Source organism: Pelmatolapia mariae, linkage group LG23 (assembly GCF_036321145.2).
Source record: "Pelmatolapia mariae isolate MD_Pm_ZW linkage group LG23, Pm_UMD_F_2, whole genome shotgun sequence".
Classification (NCBI taxonomy): Eukaryota; Metazoa; Chordata; class Actinopteri; order Cichliformes; family Cichlidae; genus Pelmatolapia; species Pelmatolapia mariae.
Window position 1 is genome coordinate 42,596,760 of NC_086246.1, and position 22,576 is coordinate 42,619,335.

At 40.9% G+C, this 22,576-nt stretch overlaps 2 protein-coding genes across 7 annotated transcripts in view; one reads left to right on the forward strand and one right to left on the reverse strand.

Annotated features, from left to right (window-relative positions):
• The first annotated feature begins 2,125 nt into the window (after positions 1-2,125).
• Positions 2,126-9,677, forward strand: cbr4 (carbonyl reductase 4). The gene is made up of 6 exons (XM_063466021.1): positions 2,126-2,250; positions 3,567-3,717; positions 4,666-4,786; positions 4,899-5,035; positions 6,871-7,005; positions 8,055-9,677. Exons 2-6 carry the CDS (start codon positions 3,573-3,575, stop codon positions 8,231-8,233), a joined length of 717 nt encoding a protein of 238 aa, XP_063322091.1. The 5' UTR covers positions 2,126-2,250; positions 3,567-3,572; the 3' UTR covers positions 8,234-9,677.
• Positions 9,678-10,411: 734 nt separating this feature from the next.
• Positions 10,412-22,576, reverse strand: part of palld (palladin, cytoskeletal associated protein) — a 41,227-nt gene continuing 29,062 nt past the window's right edge. For 5 of the 6 annotated variants that reach the window (XM_063466017.1, XM_063466016.1, XM_065469692.1 and 2 more), the window contains 11 exons: positions 21,579-21,723; positions 21,164-21,265; positions 19,752-19,790; positions 18,546-18,767; positions 17,401-17,550; positions 17,047-17,135; positions 15,786-15,918; positions 12,845-13,052; positions 12,456-12,621; positions 12,023-12,156; positions 10,412-11,933 (listed from right to left, as the gene is read on the reverse strand). In XM_063466017.1, the coding sequence (XP_063322087.1) occupies positions 11,773-11,933; positions 12,023-12,156; positions 12,456-12,621; positions 12,845-13,052; positions 15,786-15,918; positions 17,047-17,135; positions 17,401-17,550; positions 18,546-18,767; positions 19,752-19,790; positions 21,164-21,265; positions 21,579-21,723 (1,549 nt within the window). In that variant the 3' untranslated portion in view covers positions 10,412-11,772. The remainder of the gene's footprint in view (positions 11,934-12,022; positions 12,157-12,455; positions 12,622-12,844; positions 13,053-15,785; positions 15,919-17,046; positions 17,136-17,400; positions 17,551-18,545; positions 18,768-19,751; positions 19,791-21,163; positions 21,266-21,578; positions 21,724-22,576) is intronic. The other variant, XM_063466018.1, reaches the window with a different exon arrangement.

Below are 22,576 nucleotides of genomic sequence, written 5' to 3' on the forward strand. Positions count from 1 at the left end.
TTCAGTTCAGAAGCTGACACTCTAGAGTAATCATAATCAGAAATATTTACCAGGATTATTTATTGAGTATTAAAGCATCTTTCATTTGTTCCACTTTATATTAAAAGTGTCTTATCCGATTAATTGAAACCAAAGTGTTTCAGAAACAGTGACGTATTTCTTGGTGATCAAAGGCTCTTTTTTTTCAGCTGTGTCTCAGACTGAACTAAAGCTCTCAAAGCCTGGTGGTGTGGTGGTGGAGGAGGAGGGAGAGGAGGAGTCATGAAATAAAGAAAAGAACAGTAACAAGTGCAATACAAACTAAGCTGCATAACAACGGCAGCAAAGAGCTGGGTGCTTCAAATTAAATCTATTTGGGTGCTCATTATTGTATCTGCTAATAAAAGGTTGTTACTGCCAAGCAGTGTCTCCCATGACTTACAGCAGAGTAAAGAGAGGTGAGCCTTCCCAGAGTGTTCAGCTGGGAAATGTTGACAGGAACTGACAAGCACCCAGAGAGGTCATTGTGTTGCACACAGCTCCCTGCAGAGGATGGGTTTCCATGGAAATAAGTTACTCCAATATATAAGTATGAGACTATAGTGAGGAGGAATAAGGGGGAAAAAGTGTCTTGTAAGGAACATTTACACTTTAATCATTGTTTGTAACTCTAGGTTGTGTTATATCATCTGTCCATTTGGGTTGTTGTGCTTTAGTAGATTATGCACATGTGCTAAATCTGTTGCAGGAATATTTCAGGCTGACAGGACTGTGAGTTACAGGTTGGGTAGGGACTGTGTGTAAATATAGGCAAAGCTATGTGTGCACAGCGCAGGTAAAATATTCAGAGTTAGGAGTGCTGTATAGAGTTAAAGAATTAAGGCCCCAAGGTCAACAATTCTTGATAACGTTTAAGCACAAGGCGTGTGAGCTGATTCAATTGACTGCAGCAAAAGGAATCAAGTCCTCCTTGAACTCTTTAACAGTGCTCGAGGAAACGGGCAGGAGTTACGTGCTTGGCTTCTTGGAATAGATTTTCTGTGCAATGATACCAGAAAAGTAAACGTGTGTTTTTGTGGGGCATGAAGAAAATGTGGCAGCATTTAAAAATAACCCAATGATCAGGCAAAATAGTTCCAGGAACTAAATAAATAAATAAATAAAGTGTGTGTATATATCTGAATTTCTTTCTCTGAAAAGACATCCAGTCCAGTGTCTCTCTGATGCACAAACACACCTAATGAACGGTTGACAGGTTGACAGGCTTAGAGTCACCACATTTAGAGAAATCAAACTGTTTGTAGTGTTTGCATTTTGTTCCTTTTATACTGTGTATGATTCACAGCGCTCAGGGCTACATATCCACTCTGGCACAGGTGATGAATGTGATTTCGCTTCAGCAAATCAATCTGGCAGAATAAGTCTCAGACTGATGAACTGTCCAGGTGTGGGCCAAGGCCACCCAACCGGTCTCAACATGATTCATTTTTTTTCTTTTTTCTTTTTTTGTGTGCACTGATGACAGATTTGCTTTTCTTCATGAGATATATTTCCACAAGGGAACAATGTGGAAAAATAAATGGCTGCAAATAGAAATCACAGTGCTATTTCACTGGCAGTAAGATAAAGATGAGGTATGCTGTATTTATTTGAAAAACGTTGAAGTTCCTGTGCTACATCAGCTAAAACAATAAATATAATTTCTAACAAAAAAGCCCAATTTAAAAAAAAGTAGCTAGGATGTAACAAAATAAAACAGCTTACTGAGATAACAAGCACTCAAACAGCTAAATCAAGGGAAGTAAATAAGCTAGATAAATAAAAATATTAAAAAAATATATAATAAAACTATGTCAGAAGCTTTTGAATATATTACAATAAAGTGATTCTTTAAAGTAAAATAGATTAACAAAAATGAATAGAAAGGTCAGACTAAATATAGCAAAACAAGCACAGCAAATGTCAGATGGCAAAGTGGGTCAGTGTACACAGGGTGTAAAGTACAGTGGACAGTGTAGGGTGGAACTACAGTGGCTGGGTAAAGGTTAAAAAAAATCACCAATCAATCAAAGCAGTGCTGGTTCAGTTCAGCCAGTCCAGCGTTACCACAGCGCCCTCTACCGGCTAACAACGACCAGCACAATAACAACAAAAAACATGGCGGCGCCCATGACTACCCGCTCCGCTGGTATTCTTTATTTGTTCAGTAAATAACATTTGTTACATTTTAACAGTGTTTCTCAAACGGGGTGTTAGACTCAGAAAAACGAGGTAAGTATCATATCGCTGCATAAACGTAACTGTACGACCACATTTAAAGCTAAATACGGCTAATATTTACCGGACAGCGACTGTGACTCTTAGCCTCACTGAAGTGACCCGGTGTCCTACTTTGTGTTGTGCTGCAGAGCATTTTGTCCCACATGTTAAGACGGGGTGTCATATTTTGTAATCTTGGCTGTGTTTACTTGCCTAGACACATACAGACAAACAATCAACCTTACCGTCACTTATTCATCCCAGCACGCGCACTTCCGTGCACTTAAATAGATATAGACTCTGTGCCAAAATATTGGGGGAAAGATTAAAGAAAAATATATACTATACTATAAAACGAGTTTTTAAAACAAATCACACATTCAAACAACCCGATGATGGCCGAAGAAGACTGTTCCAAATTTTAGGAGCTAAAAAATTGGTTTTAAAGTATAATCGCGCAGCCTCCGTGACAAGGTCTCTAAAGGTAGCCCTTTATAAATTAGCCGATACCTGTTTATCTACAACTTAAGAAGAACAAGTGTGATATGTGAGCACCGGCCATCCCTCCTCTGCACGTGTCTAAATCCTATCACCTTTGCTTCTCTCCCTTATTAACAGTGATGGTCAATCCATCTGTGCGTAGTATAGATAGTGCTGTTAAAGCCTGTTTTTCTGTTTGCTATTGCAGTGTTTCTTCAGCATCTAAAATACATTCAGACTGATGTGTGTTGACTCAAAAGACAAAAATCCCAAAAGAAAACTTTGTTAAAGCAAACAGGGTGTTATTATTACACAGGATATTAAGCTCTTAAATCAACAGAGAATTTTTGGGAATTTTAAGTTGTCATATAAATACATTATGCTTATATACTATGGTAGCCAGATCTCAACAAAAGATCGTTTATATGTAACACACATGGGACACATCATATTTGTGTTTGTGTAACACTGAATAATAACTGACAAAAAAAGAAAAAACAAACAAACAGTTTTTCTAATTTACTGTCACTACATTTGTGGTAGTGTCCATCTGACACTGACTTTCCCTGTCGGGCATACAGAGTTTAACCTGCACTTAACTATAATAAAAGCTTTCCCTACTTTCTTCAGCGAGATTTTAGAAAAAAGTGCCTGCAGAGCCGATTAAAATATGGAACAAGGGATAAAAATGCTGTGTATTTATGCTGTGTAGCTTCCATTCAATAATCAGACTACACCATCGACTTATGAAGAGCATAAAGGGAAGAAGGGATGTCTCTCCTGTGTTTCATCTGAGATAGTCTGGATGCTGTTCTGTAGCTATAATTGAACTGTTGCCTCTCCTGCAGGTCATCATGTTCAGGCTGGCAGTAGTGTGTGGGGGTTCCAGAGGCATTGGGAAAGCAGTGTCCCGCCTGCTGGCAGAAAGAGGCTGCAGGGTAGCCGTTGTCTCCCGGAACAAAGACGTCGCCCAGGCAACTGTGGCATCTCTGCATGGAGGTATAATGCTGTGCTGTGTGTAATACAGTGCTTAACAAATTTATTAGATCACCGGATATATATATAAAAAAGAAAGCACAAGTATTTTAGAAGTCTGCGAACATTTTGATTACGAATTTCACAGTTAGTTAGTTTTGTAATTTTTGTAATATGGGGAGTATTTATAATTGAGATGGTTTAAGAAGTTTCATTTACCCATTAGATAAGCAGAAGAAAATGGAGTCATGGGTACAGTTCAGATCAAACAGAGTAAATACAAATATGCATCAAAACCTCCTTGTGTAGATTTATTCAAAATAACAAATAATAAAATTAAAGACTTCTCTGTATCATTTTGATGTAGTCTTTGCAAGTATACATTATAAATAAACAAGCATGTAGCTCCTTCTTTCTTTATAAATATGGGTGGGATATTTATTTTAAATAGTCTAGCTCTACCCTGCCATAAACTGTAAGTAAAAGATGGACGTGACATTGGTACGATATCTCACACTGAGGGCTTTTTGGCTTTGAAACTAGATGTGACTAAGCAGAGAGACACTGTGCACTCTAGTAACTTGTCAGTCAGTCACATGTTAAATACCATAAACCATTAACCTTTGTATAATCCTTTGTGACTATAACGTAGAACATATTTTACAAAGACAACACTGTTTTGTATTTGGCAAGACTTGAAGTGAGAGCTTGAGAACATAAACTCATCAGTAAATAGTTTACTGAGGTCATAAATCAAGTTAGAAGATATGGTAGTTTTCTCACGGCAACTATACAGTCAGACTTTCAACCAGAGGAGTCGCCCCCTGCTGGCCATTAGAAAGACTGCAGGTTTAAAGCACTCAGAAGCTACGCCCATTTTTAATTAAATACAGGGTTCAGTGTTGACTTAGAGGACCTTTATAAACATACTGCAGTGATGCCGACAGTTGATCTGATGTGTGTCCACTCTAGATGAGCACATTGCTTTTAGCTGTGACATCTCTAAAGAACAGGAAGTGCAGAAAACATTTGAAATGATCCAGAAGACCTGTGGAAACATCTCCTATCTTGTGAACGCAGCCGGTATCAACAGGTGAGCAAGCACTGAAGTTGACACCTCTACTGATTCTCAGCTGCATTTGCAGACGTATTTAGACGCATATAAATGCTGAACCCCTGCATGTTGCTGTTGTCTGTTTCCACAGGGATGGTCTGCTACTGAGGACCAAACCAGAGGACATGGTGGCTCTGCTTCACACCAACCTGCTGGGCTCCATGCTGACCTGCAGGGCAGCGCTGCGCAGCATGCTGCACAGCCAAGGAGCAGCTATTGTTAATATAGGTACTTGATGATTCAGATTAGTGGTGCGTCTTCAATTTAACCACTAGATGGCTGTGTTACTACTTTTATAGATTCAAGTCAGTGTACCCTTTAAGGAGGATAATAGTATTTTGTACGGTGGCCCTGAGAGGCCAAACGGACTGCAACTTAAGAAAACACCAGCAATAATGAGAGAAATGCTGCAAAAGCACACAAAACACAACAGAAATAGGAGAAACGACAACGGGAACAGGAAAAAACAAACAGAAATAGGAAAAACAAATTTCCAAAAACACAAGGGAAGTGTTTCTGGGGAGACAATAACCCGACGGACCAGTTTCAGGAACCAAAATATGCTAAGAATTGCGCTGGGAGACACTTAAAAGAAGTGGAGGATCTATCGGTTTTGTGAGGAAAGAAAAAATTGGAGGTAAGTGTGTTAGCCTAACTATTAGCCTAAAAATCCGTCATCAGTATTATATGAATCATGATAAAACACACCTACCATGTTTTGGGTTCCTGCAACTTGTCCGTTGGGTTATTGTCTCCTCAGAAACACTTCCCTTGTGCTTTTGGAAATCTGTTTTTTCCTATTTCTGTTGTGTTTTTTGTGCTTTTGCAGCGTTGTTCTTATTGCTGGTGTTTTCTTAAGTTGCAGTCCGTTTGGCCTCTCAGGGCCACCGTAATTTTGTGCTCATTTTAGTCCAAATAAAATCAGATACTGAAAATTTTTTGGAATTCACGCGGGGTCTTGTGGATCTATGGTTTTATGTTTCTTTTTCCTCATGAATTGTAATCAGATACATTATGAGTGAGAGAGAGAGGGTACTAAAAGAATCCTGAACAGAAACCTCTCAGAGAAAAGATGGTGGCACAAGTAGGTGGTACAGTTTGAGTTTCTAGTGTTCCAGTTGTTTTCTTTTTTTCTTTGTTTTACTGGTACATTAAATACAGAAAATAATACGTATTTGTGGAAAAAAGTGGTTTGAGAGGCTAAAAACAACCTACATAATTTACAGAATAACGACTGTGTACTGCTTCTATATGTAGCACCATAAAATAAAGTGAAACAAAATCATATAGAATATAATAAAATACTAAATGTAACAGAAAACAACAAGTTTAGTTAATGGCAGATGATATTAGTGTCTCAGTATTGGGGAAAGTGTAGTAAACGGTGCAGGCTTGGGGAAAAAAGCTGTGAGGTGAAAGAACAGATGATTCTCTGCTAAACAGATGTGTGGAGTTATAAAACATTGTTGCATGAGGAAGAAATTACCTGAATCAGTCTGTTAGTGGAAGTTCTCTGCTGCCTGTTCAGTAAGTGGTGCAGAGGGTGGTCGGGATTATCCACAATGGATAAAAGTTTGTTGAGGGACTTCCTCTCAGAGTCAGCCTTCCTGGTCAGTTTATTGGTCTCTGATGTTGCAGACTAAAGGAAAGTATACACTGCACTCGTCACAGGGACCACTGAAATTAAAAGTAACTTGGATATGTCTAAGTAACGGCCCAAGCTGTTTCAAGACGGTAAGACTTGCTCCTAGAAGGGCTTTGTTGAAATCTAGAATGCCACCAACACCTGGGACTGCAGCTATTAAGAAGCACCGGATTGACTGCATCCTGTAAGAAAATCCAACCAGAAGCTGAAACCACAAGCACGGCTATACTAATATTAATGTGAATTCTCCCTCAAGGTTTACAGTGTTTATATTTCTTTGTAAAGAAAATCTATTAAATTATACAGACAGAGTAACAAATTCTTCATCCAGCACGCTGGGAGTCAGGTAATTTGATTGTGGTTCATATTAAATGTGGAACCAAGTCGTCTTAATGAATTTCTCTGGTCATGTCTGCAGGCTCTGTTGTGGGCCTGAAAGGAAACTCTGGCCAGTGTGTCTACAGTGCCAGTAAAGCTGGTCTAGAGGGTTTCACTCGCTCCTTGGCTAAAGAAGTTGCTTCACGTAATATCAGGGTTAACCTCCTGGCTCCAGGTACAGAATATGTTTCTGATTCTTTCACTTTTCTCTCTCTGTCTTCTCAATATCTGCTACAACCTCTCTTGTTTCCATCACTGGCTTCTTGGCTCAATAAAATTAACATGTTTTACATTAATCTTTGTGCACGCACCCTTCAGAGGAAGCTCACTTTGTACTACCTCAGTGTATCCTCAGTCTTGTTCTTATGGTTCTACCTACAGCTCATGGCTATAGGCGAGCGTGAGAATGAATAGTATATTTGAACAGTAAAATGACGGTCTCTGTTCTGGCCCATGGTACCCTTTTATGGTACCTGATTGCATGGCTGATGTATTGGTCTACGGAGAGCCAACAGAGAAGACTTCAACCATTGCAAACATGCTCCTATGTAGTCCTCCAAAATCTTATTAGTCTTCATTTCAATTCTGCTCTTGTCCATGATGTAAGTAGCCTACAAACCAGTTGTACCCCATACTTTGGACACTTCCTACATCTGGCAACAGACACTCTCTGCAGGTAGAAAGGCTGTCTTTAGCTAGCTACAGTTTGTGAATCCACTGCTATCAGAGAACCACACTGAGCCCTTTAACCAGTCAGCGTTCAATTTACGCATAGTGTCATGTATATCAAGCTACGTGTTGTTGGTTCCTTAGAGGACTGCGCGCGAGTGGTTGTGTATCTCTTTGAGTACACTGTGTGGACAAATACCTAATACCAAACCAATGAGTTTATATACAGTCACTGATGCAAACAGACACAAACGCAGTACCATAAAACAAACACAAATCTCTTGTTTACTTCTCCCACTCATGAACAAGACCATGAGATACTTGAGCTTCTCCACTTGAGGCAGCAACTCATCCCTAACTTTCCTCCAGCAGCCTTATATTCCTAAGAACCGTGGCCTCACTTTCATCCCTGCCACTTGACACTTCACACTCTCTGCTCCAATGCAACTTGCAGCAAAGATTAGATCCTTAGATTAGTGATTAGTAATTAGTACAAAGCATTGCTTGTGTCAGTCTCTGTCATCTCATTGCTGTCTTTTTTCCATCTTTTGGTAGGTTTTATCCACACAGACATGACTGCAGGGATGAGAGAGGAGGCTTTAGAGCGCTCCATCCCTCTGGGGAGATTTGGAGAGCCAGAGGAGGTAGCCCGGGCCGTTCTCTTCCTCCTGGAGTCCCCCTACATTACAGGACAGGCGCTAGTGGTGGACGGAGGGCTGCAGCTGGCCATGTAGGGAGTAACAGCTTCCTCCAGAGCTACTGTTTTGAATATTCAGTGTCTTATTTTAGGCGTTAAGTGTCACTGTTGATTGAGAAATTTATGACTGATAACAAAAAGAAAAACTTTTGAACTTAAAGCCTTACATCTTACGTTAAATCTAGAGCTCTGCCCAAACTAAGTTAAAAGTGATACCTGGTAAGCTGCTGGATTATGAGATGTGCATTTATTCCTCGTATCAGATGTATTGCTACTGCAAAAGCCTTCAGATTAAAGCAAACATAATGTATGTTGTTAAAACTCATTTACTTTCTTCTGCTGAGTCACTCTGTTCAGCCACAGTGGGCGTGGCCTTTGAGAGTCAGTCATGACTAACGCTGCTGACTCCAGAGTGTCTGGCCTAGTCCAGACCTCCGTGCCCTGGGGTCCTGAATTTGATCAGTAAATTTAACGCTGTTGGTCTTTTTCCATGACTGTAAAGCACCCGCCCGCTTGCACGCCACTGATCCTTACGCTCATGTTTTGTTCCCCACGTCCCCCTGGGAGACCCCCTCACAGCCGCCACATGTTGCCCTCCACAGCCTCCTGCCTGCGCCCCCCAGGCCCACCTCTGGCGCGGCCTATAGAGGGAGGAGGCATTTGGGGCTGCAGCTGGAGGGAATTAAAGGTAGCGGTGGAGGTAGGGGGGTATTTTTAGTGCTGGGAATGTTTTGAGTGTCTAGTTACAGCTCTGGACCTGTACTGTGGATGTGTGGGGCTAGAGGTGACTGTCATGCTCACTGATGAGATTTGCAAAGCTGTTATCAAAACCTGGACTTTAAATGAGCTACAGTGTGTGGGGGCTGTTGTGTGCATTTCTCCTCTAAATGTTGTATGTCTTTCTAAAAGGAGCAGCCAGCCAGGTAGATGGACTCAACAGTCATTTTTCAAGTCTATTTAAACTCATTTTAAACTGAATCTGGTCTACTTTTAGGTTACTATTTATTTTTTAGGTTACCATATATTTACTTTTATTGCATCATCTGATGTTTGCTGTGATGTTCACTCCACAAACCTTGGTTTTGTGTTAAAACCTGAATGCTCCGGACCAGCAACACACAAAACTTCTGCTTTTATAAAAGTGCTCACATTTCCTGACGATCAGTTAAGAGAGGAGCTTAGAGACCCAAGGTTTTGGGTGATGACACCATCTGGAACAGCTGTAAAAGTCTCTAGACAGGACAAGGCAGCCTTTTCTGACAGGAAATGATTAATACAGACAGAAAGGGTAAGTCTGCAAGGTAAGATTTAAACCAGCCTAACGCTGATCCAGACACACCCACTACTTGATGTAACCTGTTTAATGTGACTGTGTAACAGTGACGCAGTATCAAAAGCAGAACAGTGTAATTCCCAGCATCTGGAACCATCAAAATGTCATTTGTAACCCTAAGAAGAGCAGTTTCAGTCAAATGTAATTTATACAATTATAACTAAAATTTATAAAAATGTTATGCATTTCCAAAAAGGCTTCTCAGCTACAATCTTTTCTAAAACCTTTGGCAATTAAGGCCACCTGGGCTTATCCCTAGCTATAACTTTCCAGGTAAGGATAAATCCAGATTAGATTTGAGGTTTTACAGCAAGGGTTGGGTTGAACAATAGCATGCTTATAGCAGGTGTGAACAGAATTGATTAACATGAACAATAATATCAGGCCACACGAGAGTCGCAGTGACACAGAAAGTATATAAAATAGTTACATTTTGCTGCTGAAATCAGTGAAACTTTGCAGAAAAGGACAAAAATAATCCAGATTTACAAAATAAGAAAAATCACTAATAGAGTGAGTAGATTAAGGCACGACACTTGAATGAACATGTTGTACTTTATCTACAACACAAAGACGTTTTTACTTGAGCAGTAGTTCCCCAGAAACCCTGGCGAGCTATTGCTCAAGACCACTTTAAAAAATTGCAGGAACGTCTGGCTCCAAAGAAGCAAAGTAAAAAGAACTGAGGGGTGGCTTGAGACTTTTGCACAGTACATGTACCCCTTGTTGGGAATCACTGTGCCAAAGCACTGCTTGACTTTATAGCTTTTTAACATTTTTAGCACAAGTGGCATTTCCTGTGACCGATAATATGCCTTTTGGCATCCTTTTATTGTTTTAGGAGAAGCCTACCAATCCACAAAAACATTCACACTGTGCCTGAAGAGTTTGATTTTTTATTAACATTTTATAACCTAAAATAGTATCAGGAGAACAATCCATATACAGGCATTGATTGGCATAGAAATGTGCAAACACAAAGTGTCAGCTGACCGAAACTCAGAAAAAAGATGCCCACAAAGGAGACACAAATCGTAGATATAAATATGCTTTGCTGTTGATTTCTTAATGTTGAGAGTGTTTATTACCCATGAATACTGAAGGAAAGAAGCTGTTTTTTTTTAAAATGCATCCTAGTAAAAGTTACTTGGCACTGTACAAGTGTCCAAAAAAACATGCAAAGAAACTGTGTTTGCATTAAGTGATTTAAGGCGTAAATATATTTATAAAACTTCATGATAGACAGGATTGTTTTATCGGTGAACTGAAGGTTGCAATTATAATTTATGTTAAGATTGCTTTGGAAAGTAAATTGTATTTTTTTTCCATACAAAAATAAAATGGACAATCTGTGATGTGTGTCACGAAAAACACTGAAACCCTTCACAGCACCCTCTCTTAAGTGAGAACATTTCAATTCACACTTCAAAAAAAAGAAAAAGTAATCACCTAAATAACCCACCATCATTTTAGTTTTTCAGTATTACACTTCACATCCCTCCACTGACTTGCTTTTACTGCCATGTTCTCTTGTTAAAACCAACTTTCGTTAAGGTCTGCTGCACATACACATCCTTTTAACCAAACGTTAAATGTCTTCTGCCCCCCCAAAACAAAACAACAACAAAAAACACCGTTTGTAAGGTCCGGCCTTGTCCAGTATCTGATCTACAACCTAAAAGCACAGATTGTATGATGCTTTAACTATCCGCACTGTGCTACATAAGCCCTCACAATAAAAGTCGGTGATCTCCTTCGTCCAAGCTACGATGCTTTGAATCATTCAGTCTCGTTTCCTCAGCTGGTGTGATTGCTACTTATAAATACAGTATTAGTTGGTGAATTGCAAATGGCACCACTTGAACATGCATAGTGATTTGGTTTCATTTTTTTGTATCTTTACAGAAAGAAAAAGGCACTTTAAAGGGTAAAACAGAGTCAGGCATACACTGAAGAGTCTTTTCTTGTGGTAAACACCTCAATCACTTCCAGATCCAGTTAATAAAATGAAACTTGGGGAAACAACTTGATGAATTCTGTAATACATTAGTGTTGTGTCATCCTATTTAGAACAAAGAAACATGGCAACACCTTTCTCACTCTGCCCACCCAAGCTTAAAATTCAGTATCTTCAGTTCATTGGTGGTGGACAAGAATATACTCTGCCTCTCCTCGTTAGGAGTGCTGGGATCACAGGCAGCTTTCTGGCTTTTCTGGGTAATCCTCACACCTCTGACTCGTCTCTACAGGTCGTCACTTTCCACTAGGCCTCCGGGCTGCACTGGGCTGGAGTCGGGGAAGAAGGCCGCCTTCACATCCAGGCCTCTCTCCGTCAGTGCTGCGTAGCGGCTGGTGGAGGGACGCACCTTTTTGGGCTTTGGGAGGTTAGGCTGCTGCCATTGAGCTAAAGAAGGAATAGAAGTATTTAAATAGTTTGTATAAAAGAAAAAAAATGCTGGATTCAGGGAGAAGTGTGTGATAGCTTGGACTTACTGTGGACATCAAGCCGAGCGGTGCTGGATACGATGCCGGCATCATTCTTGGCTGACACGGTGTACCAGCCGGCATCTTCTTTCAAAGCTGGCTGGATGATCATACATAGGTAGCCACAGTTGTCCTGGTGCATGCTGGGAAAGAGGAGAAAGAGCATTGACATACATCAGACGTCAACATGACACTTACATGAAATAAGGTAATATTTAAATATTGTTTTTCTTGGCGTACTGTATCTATAATATGAATTGTCATCGCATGTGTTGGTGCTGTGATGGCGTGATCTCCCTAGTCCTCTGAATTGAAATGTTATTGAAACCGTAACTGTGCACATGTTTAGGGCTTGTATAACTTACTGGGGAAAAATGCTTTCTAAATCTCATTTTAGGGCAAAGTCACCAAACCACAGTTTGGTTTACTTATTCCTGTTTACCTGATTCTGTCTGTGTTGTGAGTGAAAGACTCATTCTCCCTCTTCCAGAAGATCTGCGGATAGGGAACCCCCGTCACACGGCACTCCAGTCGCACAGGATGACCCTCTGCAACGCTCGTGTTCTGCAGTTTCTCGATGAATGAAGGGGCCTTGTGCATCTCTTTGGCTAAGGAGAGAGAAGGTGTTACTTAGATGCACTAATGGACCAGGACAGCAATATCTCCTGCTGGATGTTTATGGAAGCCATCCACAGTTAAAGTTAGTTTCCAGGTAGTTTCTAATTGGTTTCATTTAGACGTTATTAATCCTAGAACGGTCTGATTTCCCATGAGTCCTTCAAATGCCACCCCATTAAAAAAGTCTCTGTTCGTGCTGATCGTTCTGTTTACCTGCAACGATGAGTTCCAGGTTGAAAGAGTTCTGGCCGGCTCTGTTGCTGGCGATGCAGGTGTAGATGCCTGCGTCGCGGCTGGTCACAGGTTCGATGACCAACGAGTGCACACCGTTTTCTCTCACCAGCATCTTATGGGCAGAATCAGGGCGGATGGTCTGTCCGTTCAACTGCCAGATGAGGTCAGGAGTGGGCAGGCCGCTCACCTACAGGAGGGGAAAAACACAGAAGACATTACATTTGAGTGAATGCATGAATGCTTACGTCGTTTGTGCTTGTTTTTGTTGGAAGAATTTGATTGTTATCCGCATGTTCGTGTTTATTGGGAGTATGAAAACAGTTTAGTTAATCTTTGTTTGTCTGGGGGAGACTGGTCACCTGCATGCTTTGTCATGGGAATAAACTGGACTCAGAGAAGACACGTTTCTCTTTGCAGAAAAACCCAACACCTGCTCTGCTGCCTGTGGCCCACATGGAAAATGTGCCACTATTACAATGTTCACATTCTCACAAAACAGCAGACTAAGCAGTGATAAGCACTTCTGGAAGGAGACCAGTGCGCATTTAGAAGTTGAGACATTTTAAGAATGGAAAATCTAGAAAGCCTCAAATGACCTGCAAATAGATATTTGCTATAAATATCTTCGACATTAAGAGCTCTGAAGGAATGGAGACTCTTGGTTTATTTCTGAAAGGCACAAAAAGACAGCCTTTTTATAGAGAGTTAATTGTGGGTCTGCTTTATTTTATTACATGCACCAGCTTTTCAAAGAGGTTCCTCGGTGCCTCAGGCCGCAGGGAGATGAGGTGAAGATGGTGGGGATGAAGAACGAAAACGAGCACGGGTGGTGGGAGTGGTGTAAGGGGAAATAATTGTAGAAAAACCTGATCCCACTTAATCCCTGAAAAATGACACCTGTGTGCCCTGTCTGTCTGTTGTGAGCCATTCATAAAGTGATGAAAAATCTTGTCTGCGCTAGTTCACTAGAGGAACTGGAATGCACGGAAAGGGAAATGCTTCCTTGGCAGCACTGACATGGAGCCTCCCTGAAAGCAATACAGACGCTGAATTAAAGGGTGGATTTGAAATGGTTTTTTCTCTATTACTATGATTAACATATTCTCTTTGGTGCGGGCATCTTTCTTTCTAGTCACGTCTCACTTATTTTAGACTCTTTGGTTTATCAAAGAATAGCAGTGATAGTGTGTTCACCTGCAGTCTATTCAATAAGCACAGCAGGTTAAATCAAAGCAATGGCTTGGTAAGTAGGGTTAAAGTTAAAATGACAGATTGTAACACACTGTAACACAGGGTTGAAACCACAGGCACATTAAAGTTCATAGCTTGACACGCCATACTCAACCAAAGAAAAAACACAAACCCAAAAAACAAAAAGAGTCTATAATTTGTTTTTTCTTCTTTTTTACATCAAAAACGCAGCATCTCAAAACCAACTCAGTTTTTCTAAGAGTTGATCAAAAACTATACTGCTCATTTGGATAATTCACCAGTGAAAGCACCAAAGTGATACAGCGTAGCTAATTTTACCTGCAATTAAACATTCACGATTCATTCTTAACCACCACTGTCCATTAAACCTGACATCATTAATGATTGTTTAGCTTCTTTTACTCTTCATCTCCTTGTCACTGCCCCAAACTTCTTTTGCTAACGAGGTCAGCCATTATTATTGCACTCCTCACTGGCAAGTTCACTGCTAAGGATCTTTTTATTGTTCTGACCAGCAGTTGAATTTTGAATCTGTCTATTTTAAAACCATCCCATTAAGATAATTTTAAGATTATTGTTCTATTGTCTTTAACTGCTCCAAAAAGCGGCAATAGGTTGCTGAGAAATATTAGCAGTAATCACATAAAAAACCCTGTCTTGCCTCTCTTTTAGGCTAAAGGAGATAGACTTTGGAACAGGCTACCTGACTTGATCATATTAGTTGATTCTGTGGTTTATTTTAAATGTCACTCAAAAGCACATTTTTTAACAAATAGCTAAGACTTTTCATAAGCACTCCCCTCCTTTGTCTAGTTTATTTGTGTATCACTTCCCAGATGTTTTTGTGTGCCAGATGTGGCCCTAATGCTACAGTACAACTGATATATGGCCCATATAAGAGGGGTCCGTGCTGGAGTTCAGCTAATGTCCGTTGATCAAGGCCAAAAGTAGACCAACAACTGTAGATTTGGACCAAATTTAGGCCAAATATTCACTGGTACCTGGGTTTGCCTATCATTGGGTCTTCCAGTTTCCTTATGTAAATATAATGCAGTAATGCCACATTAATACATAAAAAGTTATGACTATATTTACAAAAGATAAAAAATAGTTATCGAAATTACTTTTTCAACCAAGTGCAGCTTTTGATATTAGAAACTTCTTTTGTAAGAGTGTGCCAGTTCATCAACCTTATATGTTGTTTTTGAGTGCCTGAAGAAAACCTGGGTAAAAACAGGGAGGGTTTGCAATCTCCACATAGAAAGTTCTGAAATCAGGATCGTTTCTGTCTAGCAGCAGTGCTAGCCATATATTAACAGTTTTAACAGGGAGGACCTTTCTCAAAACAGACTGAAAAGAGAATCAGGCTGCCACTACTAAAACCTGCCATGTGCTATTACATCACATCAGTCCAAACACTGTGGAAAAACTCGATGCTTCCAGATTTGGAACATTTCATCTATTTAACCTCCTAAAATATTAAAAACTGTATGCACAGCACATTGGTATATGTATGCTTGTTTATGTAATGCAAGAAGTTCTAATTGTGAAACATTTTGTAACATTGTTAAAAAGTGCTGTATAGGTGTTTTTAATATTGTTATTAATTGACTGAGCAACCACAGTACAACCACAGTTCCTTCCTTCCTCTGTTTTATCACTATGTACACCCATGCTGGCACATGTTACACTAGAGGTGTGTATTTACCTTGCAGTCCATTCGACACAGACGGCCTTCCTGAACAATGAGGTCACCAGGCGCCTGCAGGAAGTGGGGGCGGAAGTGACGCTCTTGGATGTTATCGTTCTCATCACCGCTGTCTCTAGACCTGGACCTGGGCCTGATAGAGAGAGAGAGAGAGAGAGACAGACAGACAAAGGGTTTCTGTGATTAAAATTTAAGCTCTGAATTAATGAGATGTTTTGGAAAAGAACAAACTTTTAGTTTTTATTTGCTGACTGTTAAACTCTCAACTAAGGCTACACGGGGAAGCACATAAAATCGTAGGTATGAAATCCCCCTGTCAGAAAGAGTAGAATACTTTAACCCTTTAAACCCTGACCTAATTTACCCTTTAAACCAGGGGAAGGCAACTCCAGGCCTCAAGGGCCGGTGTCCTGCAGGTTTTAGATGCATCCTTGATCTAACACAGCTGATTTAAATGGCTAAATTACCTCCTCAACATGTCTTGAAGTTCTCCAGAGGCCTGGTAATGAGCTAATCATTTGATTCAGGTGTGTTGACCCAGGGTGAGCTCTAAAACCTGCAGGACACCGGACCTCGAAGCCTGGAGTTGCTAAAAATGCTAACCATTACCGGTGACGGATTAGGGTTTAAAGGGTTAAAAAACCCTCCAGTTCTCTTTCCCCTACTTCCACTTCCTGTTTTGTGACATGTAAAAGTCTCTTTAAGACTTGTACAGCAGGACAGGACCTGGAGATGTTCTTATGACTATACCCTGAAAAAACAGTGACATCACCACACTGCCTGAATATCAGCCAAGGAGAGAAATAAAGAGAGCAGGAGACACTGATTGTTATCTGGATCTCTCTCCTCACTCAAAACATCCTTAAGCTCTAATTTAATCAGGGTGTGTTCATCTTGATAACAGATTACAGGTGTTTTTTATGTTCTGTAAGCGACCATCAGAATGTCTGCAATCATCAGTGCATTTTTCAATATCAGACCTTGCACGACTGCACACTGCATATACAAGATCATTAGAGCAATGAAAAACAGAGCCATGCTAACAGGTGTTCCCTCTCATTAACACTGAGCTTTTCTCCCCCGAACAGTGGGATTCAGCTCACGGCAAACATTTGCTTAAATAGAAGCTTCTTGGACTGTTTTGAATCCGTGCGGAAATGTGTGAGCGAGCACAGAAGCACGTGCAGATGGTGAACAGCCTGCAACACACGCGCCAGACGGAGATTTTGTTTGTCTTCTCTCCATCTGCTGCCAGCCTCACCTGCGCATGTGTCCAGGCGCTGAGCGCTGGCTGCGACCTCGCTGGTTCACCGCCTGGACCATCATCCTGCCAGTGCAGCTCACCCTACCCTGAGAGAGGAAGAGAGGGAACTTATGAGGTGATAAAACGCCAGGAGCAGCAAGTCAGACTGAGAAGAGGAAATGAAATGTGAGTGTTAGAGCTGGAAAAGACAGTTCGAGGGCCTGTTCGACATAAACTTTTGAACCTCTTCAGGGTTTTCCTGTCTCATTCAACGCCCTCTTTCTGTTCAAGCCAGAGAACATTATTTTTATGAGTGGTGACATATCAGACAGGCAGACGAACATAGGTGTTTGCATTGTTTTTTCAGCTCACCTCAGGGTTGCCTGCCAAGATGGTGTAGTTGCCGTCATCGTCCAGTGAGGCTGCAGCAGTGTGCAGGGAGCAGGTTCCATCAGGATCTCGGCTGATCCTGTAGTGCTCGCTCCTCTTAGAGATCTGCTTACCGTCTTTAAACCAGTAGACCTGCAGCACAAGATTATACAATTATCAGACAAGTTATGTTTTTCATGGACTGACTTTGGCACTAACATCACAAACAAATCACTTTTTTCCCAAGCAATACTTGGTTTATATTGATGGGAAGAAGGCAGACTGACTCCAGGTCGGCATTGGACTCTGCTACAAGTTCTGTTCATAACTTGGCATCACATCTTTGTTATTTAAAGATGATATGATCCTGTTGGGCAAGCACAGTGGCTAGGATGAAAAGCAAAACTTCTAAGGCCATTGTTCTTAGCCAGAAAAGGATGGAGTGCCCACTACAGGGGAGGAGAGCTGGAGATTGACAGACAGATTAAAGGCATTGCTTTTGATTTACTGGGGAAGCTTTGCCCCAGTCCTCACCTGTAATCATAAAAGGGTAATGACTTAAAGAATAAGATCGTAGCTACAAGTGGCAGAAAGGTTATTCCTGTAAAGGGTAAATGGGCTCATTAAAGACTGGAGGAACTCTATAGTAGAGATGCTGCTCTACCATATCAAAAGGAGGCAGTTGGTTGGTTCATCTGTCGAATTGGGGTTTTTTAGGTCGCATTCTACCAGAAACAAGCTGAGGAGAGATAGGTTTAGACATCTCTTCTTGGGCTGCTGCTCCCTGCCACCTGGTCTTAACTAAGCAGAACAGGATGGATGGATGAATGAAAGGTAATACTCCATGAATATTTGGCCCCTATCTCATTTCTTATCTTTTTCCGTTAAGCCTGTCAACACAGTGTGATTAATACACACAGAGCCAACCAGCCAGTTAGTCCCAGAGTGTATTCCCGCAAAGACCCTCTCCTTATCCCAGTGTACAATAAATGTACAGTATATACACTTTCCATCAGCACCATCACATATCAGGAACCCCCTCAAGCCAGGAATTTGAACCTTAATAAATGCTTCAGAATAACATATGAATCGTCCCAGCTGTGTTTAAGTGTGTTAACGTTCTTTAAATTCGATGTAGACCCTCTCACCTTTGGTTTGGGGTCTCCTTTGATCTTGCAGGAGAAGGTGACTTGCATGCCCTCAAAGACTTTGTAGTGTTTGAGTTTCTGGTCGAAAGATGGTGCCACCCCTCGGCCAGCAGAGTTCTCATCGTGCTCCACGTCATCGTCCGATTCCTCCACTGGAGAACGCTCCAAACGGTACTCGATCTCACTGATCAGACGCTGCTCAAAACTCGACACTTTGTATTCCTAAATAAGCAAAAAAGAGAGACAAAAAAATAGGTTTAGACAAACCCTGCAGCAGAAACACTGCATTAGTGAGAGAGAGTGGCTTGTGTGAACCCATAGCGAGTGCAAGTGCATTTAAAAGCGTGAGGACAGCTATTGATACAACCCATTTTGCCCAAATTTAACTTTTTACAAACTCATAAAACTGTCTTCAAGGTTACTGAAACTACCAACTTTCTCCCAATTTCCTAACTGTCTTTACCCACATGAGGCACTCCTCTATCTCATCATCTTCATCAATCTTTCAGTGCTGGAACTCTGAGGAGGCAGTGGAGAACATCTGCAGAGCAGCTTGCTCTGTTGACACATCACACAGATAATGACAGGCCTCCGGGCACAGCTGCAGAGCCAACATATATCCTCCTGAACTCGCTGTCCTGCTTAGGATCACAGCACTTATAGAAGTCCTGAACTGGCGAGCTATTATCCGGTAATAATACAGAGGCGGCTGGTTCTATGTTAAAATCTTTCAAAGTAAGATTGCCTTCAAAAATAGTAAAGATGTGGCCTAAAACTACAGCATGCACTTTGTGATGGCAGCAAAGTGAGGACAAACATATGTGGTAGAACCAAATGTGCTGATTGATGGTTATGTTGCAATTAAGCTCTCAACATGCTTTAGTATCTAAAATTTATATTGCACATTAAATAAAAATAGGCAGTAAAAGGTGCAGATAAGGACAAACACTAAACACTCTTCTTTTGTGAATATTTGCAAACCAACCGCAAAAAACGACTAGTAGATATAAAAGCTGAGTGATCAGTAACAAATTCTGTATCCCTGTATCCCCCTGTATCCTTTCTATAACACTTTTTTCCAAATGAGATAACTGCCACACCTGATCCCGCTTCAGTTAAAGTGTACACGTTTATGATTTTTGTGTGCATAGCTTGACACAGTGATATTTTAGAGTGAAAGAAAAACCAGGAGAAGGTGTCAATAACCTTTTGAGGGTAAGAGTCTCTATCAGATGATTTGTCTTCCTGTTGGGAGAAAAAGAGGCTTTGTTTGTGTGTCTGTCATGATGGATTAAACAGGGCAAGAAACAGTTGTGTTTTAAAGTTTGCTGTTGCTAAATTCTTTATATAAAAGATGGAAGTAGCCACGGTGATGTGAACCACTGGTTTGTGGATCCCAGTTTGGGGGCCATCATCATTACTTATTTTAATAAGCGAATCTATCTAAATAAAAAAAACTGAGGACACTAGCGAACTGTCAGTTACTACTAAGTATATTTTACTGCTTAATCAAATAAAAATCAGGATAACATATAGAAAATAAACATCATGCTGTATTAAAAGAGACTTTAAACTAGTTATTGAGACCATAAATCCATCAGAAAAGTGTCTACTGGGGACACAGATGATTGGAAAAGAAGGGTCATTTTCTCATAGACTTCTAAAGATCTGACCTTTTATTTCCAACCAGATAAAGCGCCCCCTGCTGGACGTTAAATAATCTCAGTTAGAGGTACTTCCATATAGGCTACGTCCATCTCTTATAGTCTGGTTTGTTTGCATGTTCAAACTTACCTGCTCTCAAAAGAAAAAAAAATACAAACACATGCAAGACACTTTATCAAATACAAAGTGGCATAATGCACTAGTGCTGATGCCTTTGCAAGCTTCGCCATGCAAATTAGCTGTATTGCTCTAATCAGTTGAGTTGCTCCTCATACAAAGAGGCATTAGCACATAGGGGTGGCAGAGTGCTAACTCTGACATTGTAGACACAAGATGTAATATGGGGATGTTTACTGGCAACTTTCATGTAGTCTATGTGTGCATGTTGCTGAAGGATGATAATGCATCACTGTGATGTCCTCCATATAGTCTGATTTGAATTATTATTGGCTATCCCAGTCTAAAATGCTATTGAAATACACTGAAAGATCTAAAAAACAAATTAAGGCTTTAATTTCTCTTTCTTTGTCTTTGAAATTCATAACCAACTCTGTGGGGATGTTCTCCAAAGTGACTATTTGGTGTCTAAGAGAGCCTTTGAACAACATGTTTGCAGCAACACTTGGTTCTAGGAGTTTGCATAAACAGAGCTTTTTATGGAGGGCTCTGGAGGACTTTGCAGTGTTTACACCCTGCTTTCATAACGTGCACTCAGCAGTGTTTACAGTGGCTTGGGGTGGAGGAAAGCCAGTGATCACGAGATAGGAATGACACCAGCAAAGTATCAGTGGACACACAGAGAGGTGGATGTGTGGTATGCATGCAGCAGGGGGATTTGTGCCGGAGTAGATATGCTGGTAAAACGGTTTCATGCCTGTGTGATTTCAGGTTTGTGCATGTGCTGTTTTGTTCCTCCCTCCAGGTGTGTGGATCCTGATAAAGAGCTGCCGTACCTGTGTGACTGGCTCCTCCTCTGTGTCCTGTGTGTTTAAGACCGTGGCTGCGTTGTCAGCACCCAGGAGCCTGCGAGCCATCTTCTCCTCATAGGTTAACCTCTGGAAGCAGTGATTAATGGGGTCAGTGCGGGTTAGTGTGCGAGTTAGAAAAACACACACTTTTACACTGCATCATTTGTATCTAAGCCTTGTGTTAATAAGGGATCAATTATATGCGGAGAAAACATAATGAATTTCCTTGAGGGTGCATGAACCAAACGCTCTTTGAATTTTTGTTGGATGGATATGTTGGGACGCTTGTTATTCCGTGTTAATGGTTACTGAACAAGCTCATTCAGTAACTGTCTGCAAACACACTGTTCAGTATTTTACTAAGAATTTAACACACTCACATACACGTATAAACACATACCTGTTGACCATTGCTGATGCGCTCCTCTTTGAAGCGCAGTTTTCTCTCCAAATCCTGGATGACCGCATCCTTGGATCCCTGAATGTCTGAGTCGGAGGCGATGCGTGGTGTCTTGGTGACAGAGGACTTCCTTGGAAATGCTTTGCTAAAAGAATGACAAAAAGTTGAAAATAACCTTTATTCATTATATAGTAGGACTTGGTATTATTTCACTGTCTGAAACAAACCGTTATATCCCCCTTACCCTTCCTTTTAAGCCCCTCGTAAACAGAAGTTTTGAACAGCAGGAAAGTGGCTGAGATCAATATAGGGTCTGGCCCCCTGTCACTGTGTGACTCACATAATCTCAGCACCTCTTTCCTCCATGGCTGCCCCGCTTGCTTTCTAACATGAACCCTTATCTGGACATGTTCAGCTATAGCATTTCGCAGTGTGTCTTCTTATCTCTCACAAGTGCAGCAGGAATTCCAGGAATAGCAGGGGGAGTTCGGGAGTGATGAAAATTTACTGGCAAAGAGCTAAAAGGTGGAATGTCCTTGATGGAAGGAAAAAAAAATTACTCCCTTCAGGGACGCCATCAGACGAGGATTATCTACACACAAACAGATTTTTATCAGCTAACTCAATAAGCAGAGTGCAAAATCAGCTAGATACTCTGCAGAGTGATAGATTTTTTTTTAAAATATAAGCTAACGTTATTGTTTATATTAATTTCAACAAAACTTTCCGTCTCAAGGACTTTGTGTATATTTTTTTCCCCAATTGGGGTGAGGGCCTTGCACCTTTTGAGCAACTTTTGTTTATGTGTGTGGGGTCTCTAGTTGGCATTTTCCTGTAAACATGCTGCAAAAAAATGTAAACATGTCATCTTCCATCCAGCAGCAGACATTCTGTACTCAGCTGCCAGCAGTTAGTGCCTGACACACAGACTGTGCTGGCCTGATGCTGCTGACAGACTCTGTAAAAAAAGATATGTGGTTAAAAGTGTATTTGAATGT